The following is a 9650-nucleotide window of genomic DNA, read 5'->3' as shown; positions in this document are numbered from 1 at the left end:
CTCCGACGCACCTTAAGATCAGGTCGGGTGGGAGTATTGCGTTTGATGAAGTTCTTTACGACACCCCCGCGTCCTGTGGGCCCCGGGCTCGCGAGCAGCTGGTGTCGCTGCACGGCCTGCAGGAAGTTTTTCAATGGTCTAACAACCTAAGAGGAGAAGATGGAGGGGAAGTCAGTACCTGCCAGGAAAGGGAGGCAAGGAAGGGCCGTGGCACCCGCTCACCTTGCTAGCCGGAGAGGAGGAAGGTGGAGTCTGGTTTGCTGAACTCTTGTGCTTGTCATGCAAAGGGGAAAGGGTGTGACCCCCTGGCTGCTGCCCATTCCATATAACCCCCATTGCTTGTTTATAGCTTCTCGTCCTGATGGCATTAAGAAGAGGCACATTAGGCGACCGGCACGCTCCCCAGTCTGGCCAGCAGCGTTCACCTGCTGTTACAGCCTTCCCTCTGCCTGCTCGCTGCCACCGGAGGACACGGGACTCCTATGAACCCCGTCGGCCCTGGGGCGGGCGCACCATCCAGTCGTGACCGAGGACAGGACAGGCACGCGACAGCGCGGCAGGGGAACACCCGTGTTCCAGAGCCGCGATGTACAGCATCGCACTCGCTCTCCTCCTCCGCTCCGAGTCCCGGGGAGCAAGATGTCTTTGTTATATCTGGCATTAACAGCACAAGACAGACGCAACCCCTCTGTGTTCGCAACTGCCCAGCCCAGCTTACCTCACTGCCAGGGCTTCTCATGCTTTATAAATACTTTGGACACTCGCAGATTTACCTGTGTCAGAAGTGACTTCACCTGCATCCCCTAATTGCAGGGAAAAACAGGGGGGGCTGCTTCACTGCACAATCAGGGCCCCATCCAGCAGCAGCCCTGAGGAAAGCTGCAGATCCTGACCCATCACACGGTGCTAAGCATCCATGTGAGAACAGAGGTTGCTGGATTTCCCCTTCCCATCCACTACCCACAGCAAATTCACCCCAGCAAAGCCAGGACAGGAGACCGAGGGCAAAGCTAAAAGCAGGCGAAATCTCACGTGAAACACCAGCAATACAAGCAGTGAGGAAACAAGTCGGGTATTCCAGACACTTGCACAAGATAAAAATAAATAAGTCAGTCACCTTCTCACGTTGCCTTCTTTAACTACTCCCGGACCACCCCTTTTTGAACCACGCAGAGTCACGTCTAAGCTGTGAGTTAACCACGCTACCTTAGTCACCTTTGCGGGTTTGTGCATGAGCTCACGTGCCTGCTTCCCAAGCCAGACCTGGGTCCCAGACCCAAACAAGGCTCAAGAAGTCACAAGGAACTCCCAGGAGACAAGATTTGGCCAAAGAGGGTTTCAAAACTACACTGGAAGGGGGAGTCGGGGGGAAGGTAGGGAAACAAACACCCAAAGCTTTTTAAAACAAATTACTTAAAAGGCCAGGCCCAAGTCCTTCCAGACCACCGGTTCACTCCTCCCTCCTTGCAAATGTCTCATACCAGATGCGTGAGGGATTCTCCTGGGACTTGGCACAGCGGGGTTGTTCCTGGTTCTTGTTCTGGCGTTCGCTGTTTGGATTTACACAGCTTCCTGTGAAGAAATCTGTAGTTAGCACCACGTGCAAGGCATCCCGCAGGGCTCTGATTCTTGTCTCCAGCTCTCCTGTGCTCGGAGCCCTGTAGCATGTAACCAAACTGAGAAACCAGAAGCCTGGATGGCTCCCTGGATCATCGGTGCTGCATACGCACACCGTGACGCATGCTGTAGTACCCGTCCTGTGCAGACCCTTCTGAACAGCCACAACCTGTCTCACCAAAAGGCCTCCAGCTGCTCTCCCCGCCACTCCAGCTACAGCTGCTTATCAGATCCTACGGTTCCCGTGGGGGATAGACAAAAAGCCTGAATCTCTCCCTCTCTTTGCTTTGAGGCACAGTAAATAAACGGGACCTGCAAATCCTCACATAATGTAAACCCAGAGGAAAGGGGTGTCGGGGAGCTTTAACAGAGTGTTACACTATGTGCAAGACTCCAGGTCTACGAGCAAACTCCTTCCAAAGTGTCCCCACTTACTCATTAAGCAGGCTGACATTGGACAGGGCAGCATTTGTCTCAGGGCTTGGGCACGTTTCCAAGATGTCCTTGCTTATCTAATTGCATGCCTCACCTCTTCAGGAGATCAAAAGTTTACTTGAAAAATTACCTTGACTGGTCAGAGGTGGTTTTGTTTCAACGCAAGTGCCAGATCTCCCACAAACCCTTATGCTGACTCCCTGGTCTGTGTGTCTTTGGGGCTTCATGCAAGAAAAGCAAAACCAACTCAAAGTTACCTTCATTGTTCCCTGCCTGCTGCTCAGGAGGAGAAAAGCGCTGGGCAGGAGGGCTGGCAGCTTGCATACTTTTGCTTGAAACGAGGACATCTTCAGGACTCTGCGGGAAAAGAAAACAAGCATCCTCTTAGCGCAGCTGCTCCAAATAACAAGGCTACCACGGACCTGCTGCCCCAAAAAAGCCAGTCACTTCCAACTGCAATCCAGCTGCTAGGCTAGCGCCTGCTTCTCCCTCGACTAGAGCTGTGCTGCACGGATGCTGAATGCCCCGTTTCAGTAACAGGGGCTCTGCTCCTGAAACACCAGCCTCCGCAGGCAGGACACTTGCCCAGCACTTCTCAACCAGAGCAGGAGCTTTACTGAGCCTGGACTTCAAAGTCAAAGTGCCTCGAGAATGACAGGCAGCTTCTGCACCCCTTGGAGACACCAATTTTCAAACTACGGATATTCCAGTCCTGAAAGAAAGAGGAGAGCCTGCACCGTGTGCCAGATTACAAGGCCATTAGGCACTTGAAGTACCATTACCGTATATTCCCAGGAGGACAAGCAAAAAAGTCGCTGCAGCGCAACACCCTTCCATGTTACGAGGCTGCCCGTACACAGGCCGTGCTTTCCCTACCTGCTAAGCCACCGCCGCGAGCCGGAGCAGAGCCACCTGCCCCTTCCCCAGGGCAGCAGGGAGCTGCTCCGCAGCAGTGCCCACCCCTCTCTGCTGGACTGGTTTTCACCTCGGCTCTCGCAGCACAACCCCACAGGAAGATTTTGCCAGCTCCAAGGCGGGGATGGGTTTCTTTGCCCTGCTAGCACTGCAGGCTTACGCTAGCTTGTTGCGTACATCGCCTCGGCGGCCAAGGAAAGCACATCAACTTGAGCCGCCCTCCTGATTTTTGTAGCTCAGACCAGCCATGCAACAGAGACAGGCTAAGAATACACAGTTACCATGCCCAGCTGACAGGCAAAAGCTTGCTGACTCCCGGGAACCCAGCCAAGCACCTCTAAAAACTCCGTCTTGAAGAGGCCTTATCAAGGCACAAAATGTCTCTGCCCACCAGGAGCCGAGCGCCAGCCGGCCTGACCGGCTGCCTAAGCTGTCCAGCCCAGCAGCGCCTTCGCTGAGCTCGAAGGGACGCGACAGAACGATGCCTCGGCCACGTTCCCTGCTCGCGGTGGCAACGCTCAGCAAAAGGTATCAACTCAGGCAAGGTGCCCAGACAAATAGCGTGTAGGCTGTTCCTTAGAACTTACCTTTTCACTTGGGGGATTCAGTTCCAGTCCAGGTCTGTAAAAGAAGAGCTATTTTAATTATTTCAACTCTCTGAAGGGTGAGTTACAGGTGATAAAAGTATGATGGAGCCAGCATATGGGACCCCAAGGAAAGTGCGGATAAATCTAGGTATATCCAGAGGCACAAGCCTGTTTCAGCCAGGCCACACAGAGGTGGAGCTGTAAATTCTTCTGATGGACCGCTCCATCGCACTACCGAACACCGCGCTGAGGAGCCTTGTCCCCTTCTGCCGAACTTCCAGGCAGCAGGCACAAAGGGAGCTCCGACACCACCAGGCGTTCGGAGGCCGGTCACAGCCAGGAATCCCGGGACATAACTCGCGTGATGCCAGCCCACGCCAGGCAGGGCAACTGCTGGCAGCCTCCCAGGCCTTACGGCATAGGCTGGACCCCCGCTACCGCAGTGATTAACCTCACCCTGCTCCGAACAGGCTTCTGAAAAGGAAGGGCTGCGCCTGAACAGCACAAACTTGGAAATATCAACCAGCCCCAGGTGACAACATCACCTAAACAGTCTGTTACAAAACCAGTCCTATGTCTGTAATATAAAAGCGACCCATAGAGCTTCCTTGCAGGGTTTTCTGTGGTTCCTTCCTGCCTGCTTTACGTGGTAGCCTCACCTCATGCTGCTGGTCGCATCTTCTTCCACAAAAACCTCCAAGGAGCTTTGACCTGGAGGAGAAGAACATAAGCTAGCTCGGGGATTTCATCCTGAGGCTTCCCAACAGCAGCAACGTGTGCGTGGTAGAGCTCAGGTCTCTGTGCAGGCTTTCCTCCCAGGGAACACGCCGATTGCTCATCTCAGCTTTCCACACCAGCACCACCACCTCCCTCAAGTGTCACTGACAAACTGGTGTAGGCTGGGAAGGCAGAGAGCTGAAGCAGCAGCTCCTCTGCCTGCAGACTGCTCCAGCTGCACAAACACGCTCTTGCCTGTGTCAGAGATAGCATTTCCCAGTCAATTGACTTCAGCTCCTGCCTCCCTACACGGCTTTCTGCAGAGCTTTGGTGGATTTAGGCTGATTTCATTCCCCCCATAACACCACTTAGCTGAAAGTGTTATAACAAATGCCTAGATACAGCGTGACTCAAAGCTGACAAAACTAAATACCAAAGGCCTCAGCGCTCTATTAGAAGCCAATCTGACTTCAGAAGCAATGATTTTAGAACGTCCAAATAGCAAAACCTTCCGAGGAGCAGTGGGAACAGAGGATTTGAGGAGTTCAGTGCTACCAGGAATAGCCTGGATTTCTGAATCTCGTTCCCTTCGATGACTGCACTATTTGGTTCTCAGTCCATCCACTCTGTCTTCACCCAAAAAGCATTTAAGTTCCTCTGCCAATTTCAGCCGAGTTTCAGGGGGTGGAGACATATAGTTCCTATAGATGTTTTTGGAGAGCTGGCAGAAGACACTGAAATTAAAGCCCCTCCCCGGGAATGCGATCGTCCCTTCTGATCGGCCAAACGGCACACGTGGATAGAACCAGCCAGACCGCGTTTTCCCCTTCCCTCTTGTCTTTTTGCCCCTCCGCAACCCGCGTAACCCAGCCTCCAGCCCCCGCGCCCCAGCAGATGCTCCCTTCGCCCGCTGCAGCGAAACACGGCCCGAGACGTGGTCCACAGCGGACGAGGACCTGAAGATCGCGCCCCGGAGGGGCGGCAGCCACGAGGGCTATCGACCAGGAGGCTAAGGGGAGCTGGAGACAGCCTTAACGCGGATGAGCAGCTCCACAGCTGCTTACCCCCCACACCGACGCCGAGAAGCTGCTGTAGCCAAATGAATGCACTCAGCAGCTGAAAAACTTACAGCTCACTCTGCTGGAGGCAGAGGATGATTCTCGCGCCGCCGCCTTCTTTGAAACGGCCCTGCTGATAGACCTCCGGATCATGCTCTCCCTTTTGCTGGCCAGTGAATATTTTTCTGCCAAGGAGGCCCTGCGGCTCTTGTGGGGGCCGCCCGCAACGCTTCGGCGCCCAGAGCAACGGCGCGTTTTGGATCTCGCTGTGGTTATTTTGCTGTCAGAGTCCTGGAAAAGCCCCTTTTCGAGGCCTTGAGGAGACGGATCTCCTTGGAGCGTGGCAGGATCTCCTTTTCTAGCAGCCTTGGGAGTGGAGGTACTTGCTCTTCTTTCGGGGGCCTCCTCCCCCTCCCTGGCCGCCTGGCCAGCGGGGACCTCGGTGACAGCAGACGCATCGTGCCGCTCAGTGGCTGCGTCCCCCTCGGGCAACTGCCCCCCGGTAACAGCCTGACAGGCTGGGCCACGGCTCTCGGCGCCCCGCGGGCAGTCCTGGCAACCCGCCGCTGCCACCGGGCCCCGTGCCCCTGCGGGCCGCTTCCCAGCCGGCGCTGGGAGCTCGGCGTCAGCCCTGTCCCGAGGCCCCGCCGCGCCGCCGGGCACGGGCACCTCTTCCCCCCGACAGCCGGGGTTCTGGGGCTGCTCTTTGCTGTGGCGCCTTTGGGAACTTGGCTTGATGCTGCTTCTCCTTCTGGACAACCTTAAATAAAAACAATTTGAAATGAAGCCATGAAGAAGTCTCCTGCTCCCAAATCATTTTTAGACAAAAAAAAACAGACAAGTTTTGAAGCGACCCTGTAGGCTTCTTCCCTCCACCGTTCCCCCTCGCAACCCTTCTCTGATCACTGGTGAAACGCAGGAGCTGAACCTTGAGAGCTCACAGATGCGCTCCGGCAGATTTAGCTGAAACACCTTAGAAATTGCTGCTTACTGCTCTCTGCGAGATGATTTTTTGCTGGAGGTTACTGCTCTGTACCGTGGGCAGGAACGCCGGGCGCACACCCGCGCTGCAGCCCTCCCAGCTGCCAGCCCGGCACACCGGGCTGGCCCGCAAGTAAAGGTTGGATCCTACGGACACAAACCGGCGGCTGAGGTACCAGGACGCTCGTGTCCCCGCAGCCAGGAACCCACAGCCCCAGGCGGAGCCGACACCAGGGGACAGCACAGTCACGGTGGTACAACAGCTCCACGCTGTTTGCCTTGAGCAAAGCACGGACATCCACACGGGGAGGGATTTGGGATCGAAGGTATCACAGTCTCCCATGATCAGCTTCGCGTGGCGGCCTGCCCTATAGGGATCTACAAGATCCCGGCCAGGAACAGAAGGCTCTGCCGCTCTCTGGCAAGCCGCTCAGTATCAAACACATCCCAAGCACTGAGAAAACACCCATGGCTCTAAAGGCAGAGTTTGTGAAGAGGCCGGGAAACACAGCCATGCTGCCACACGTGGTACCCGACAACGTCACCCTGAGGAAGGCAACACAAAATACTGTACAGTCAGGACCCATGAATTCTTTGAATTGCTGTTATTTAAGAGAAAAATGATGGGTACAGTAACTGTCTCTAGCTCTATTGCTTCAGTTAAACCTGACCAACTACGGAGAGGCTTGGGGAGCTTCGGCACCGAAATCCTCTTTGCTCCGTTAGGTAACTTGCCACCAGAGGATGGAGCCGCACACTTGATCAGCAAGTCAAGGAGATCAGGTGGACAAATCCAAACCCAAAGGACAGCTTTGGCTGCCCAGAGAAAGGCGGCTTCCGATGCCAAAGCGACCCAGAGGTAGCCAAGGTAAAGGGCAGAGATTGGAGACACAGAGGAGATGGAGAGCTAACGTGGAAGCGCGCACCAGCCAGAAAAGGCAGCTGAGAAAACCCAGCACGGTGCAAGAACAAGGTTTTACAGCCCCTGGTGCAAGACCACCAGCAAGCAGTGACTTGTCCTCCTGCCAGCATTCAAGCTGACACCCTCTGCCTCCCTCCAGCCTCGTTCTCTTAACTCCTCTTTCTGACCTCTAGCAAGAGGAGGGACTTTCTGCTAGAATGAGCAAAACACTACTAATTGGGAAATGTGTAGCTAACAATACGCTAAGAAATGGGTTGTAAAATACATACCGAGAAAAACAGAGCAAGGAGAAAAACAACAATGGCCTGGCCCCGCAGGACGGAGCACAACGTGCCGAACCACAGCACGACCTTCCTGTTGACAAGTGACCGCCCGCGCATTTTGTCGCATCAGCAGATCTTTCTCAAAACTGAGTTTAAATGAGGAAAAATACACGCAAGACTTGTCTTCTTCAGGGGAGCAATCCAGCGGCTACCTGGAACCTAACAGTATGTCTTAAGAGCTCTCCCCGTTCAGATCTGCAACATTTTCTTCTCCTGCCCTCCTTCACCACACACACACACACACACACACACAAACTTCCCACGCTTCCTTACTATTCTTGCTGTTCTCTCCATCCTCCCTGTCTGGTTTCTGACAGTCTTTTAGTTCTAACTCTTCCTCTCCAACTTCTGTGGGTTTTTCACCATGGTTATCAAAATTTCAGTGCCTTAATGCATAAACAGTTACTACTGTGTGCCCAGTGACGAGGTTTGGGTCACCCTACAGCGACTGCCAGCACACCTACCCCCAGCCCACGCTGCTCGGAAGGGAGGGCTCCCGACCCGCCTCGCCGCTGACACCCGATCAGAGCAGATACGCAGTCGGCTACCATGAAGCGGTGGCACCGAGGAAGTTAATTAGCATCACAGCCATCCCTGACTACGCACACAATTAAATCATGCCCTACGCCATCCTGCCTTGGCATCTGTTTGCCGGCAACTGTTGTCTGCTTAGGACTAGTTTTAAAAACATCAAGTACAGCTGCTTCTAAGCAGATCCCTTGGAATTTCCACTTCGGTTTCACCGCTAATCCCTCTGAGCCTTTCTGCCTCCCAGCTCAAGCAACGACCGCAGACGCGCTGCCGCTGCGCGTCGCTGGCAACAAGTTCCGCTCTCAGGTACCAGCACAAAGGTTTAGGGCGTGAACACCAGTAGCAACCTCGGGTCAAAACCGTGCTGAAACAAAATCAAACCACACAGAAATGAAATTGAAACAGACAAGAAGATAGAGTATTTATTGTTGTTTCTAACCAGAAGAAACAAAAATGAAAGAGAAGGAAACCAGCCAACTCCATCCCAAACTTTCACAAGAAACAAACGTTGATTGATCTTGACGTGCTCTTTTAAACATATTTGCTAACTCAGGGAATAAAACAGCTATTTTATGTTCTTGTGCATGTGGAAACAGTTACTATTTTGCTTCACTCCTAAACGCCGTGCGGCGGGGCCAGAACAAACCGACTCGCCTACCTCCTCCTGTTTGGCTCCTTATTTTCATCTTTCAGGCAGGAGGATGGCCTTTTCTTGGGACGTCTCCTCTGTGATGGTGTTTTGGGCATTAACTGGGGCTCAGCCCCCAAGTTGCTGTTGAGCAAAGGCAGAAGACAGATTGCTCCCCCCCGCTGCCTACAACGCTACCACCCACAACCTACGCAAAACGGGGGCTCATCGAGAAAGAGGAGCGAAACAAGCGAGGGAAAGGAACCGGCCGCGGGGCCCAGCCCCGGCTGCGGAACCCACGGCCACGGCAGATCCCCGCCACACAGCTGCGGAGCCCCCCGCCCGCCGGGCCTCGCCCCAGCGCTGGCCCCCAGCAGCCGGCGGCGGTGTGAGGCCGCCCGCTGCCCGGGGACAGGGCGGGCCCCCACCTCTCCAGCATCCTCAGGCCCTGCTCCTCCACCTCCCGCAGCCAGGCCAAGTGCTTGTGCTCGGCGTCGTGGAGGAAGCGGGAGAGCCGCTGCGCGCACACCGCCAGCAGCCCCGTGGGACCGGCAGCCTCCGCCATGGCCCTGCCTGGAACACAGAGGGAGAGGCTCGCTGGCAGCCGGGGAGAGAAGGGAGGCGCCAGGCCCGCTTCCCGCCCCGGAGCGGGGTGCGAGGGCAGGCCGGGACTCGGGGCTGCGCCCTGGGCAGGCCCGGAGCTTCAGCCCCGGAGGCCCCCGGGGCCCCGCCGCCTGCCGCCCCCCGAGGCGGAGCGGCCCCGCGGCGCCCGGCCCCGTTCACCCCGCGCCCGCCGGGCACCGCCACGCCGCAGCCTCCCCCTACCGCCCCCACCAATCACAGCGCCTGCCCCCCGGGGCGGGGCCGCTTAGTGGTTACTGCCCACGTCCATCACTCCCCCGCCGTTAAAGCCCTGCAGCCTATTTGCCTGCCCCT

General features: G+C 55.7%; 1 protein-coding gene across 1 annotated transcript in view; it reads right to left on the bottom strand.

Annotated features, from left to right (window-relative positions):
• The window catches only part of LOC309593177 (uncharacterized protein), a gene marked incomplete at both ends in the record, with an annotated part of 15849 nt that extends 6243 nt beyond the window's left edge, over positions 1-9606 (bottom strand). Inside the window, 6 exons of the mRNA XM_082317331.1 lie at positions 12-146; positions 2310-2409; positions 4214-4265; positions 5401-6089; positions 9143-9287; positions 9594-9606. Coding sequence (XP_082173457.1) covers positions 12-146; positions 2310-2409; positions 4214-4265; positions 5401-6089; positions 9143-9287; positions 9594-9606 — 1134 coding nt within the window. The remainder of the gene's footprint in view (positions 1-11; positions 147-2309; positions 2410-4213; positions 4266-5400; positions 6090-9142; positions 9288-9593) is intronic.
• Positions 9607-9650: the final 44 nt, after the last annotated feature.

The sequence above is a fragment of the Platalea leucorodia genome (genome assembly GCF_965183815.1).
Source record: "Platalea leucorodia genome assembly, chromosome: 7".
In the NCBI taxonomy this organism is placed as follows: Eukaryota; Metazoa; Chordata; class Aves; order Pelecaniformes; family Threskiornithidae; genus Platalea; species Platalea leucorodia.
This window is presented reverse-complemented; position numbering and strand designations above follow the sequence as displayed.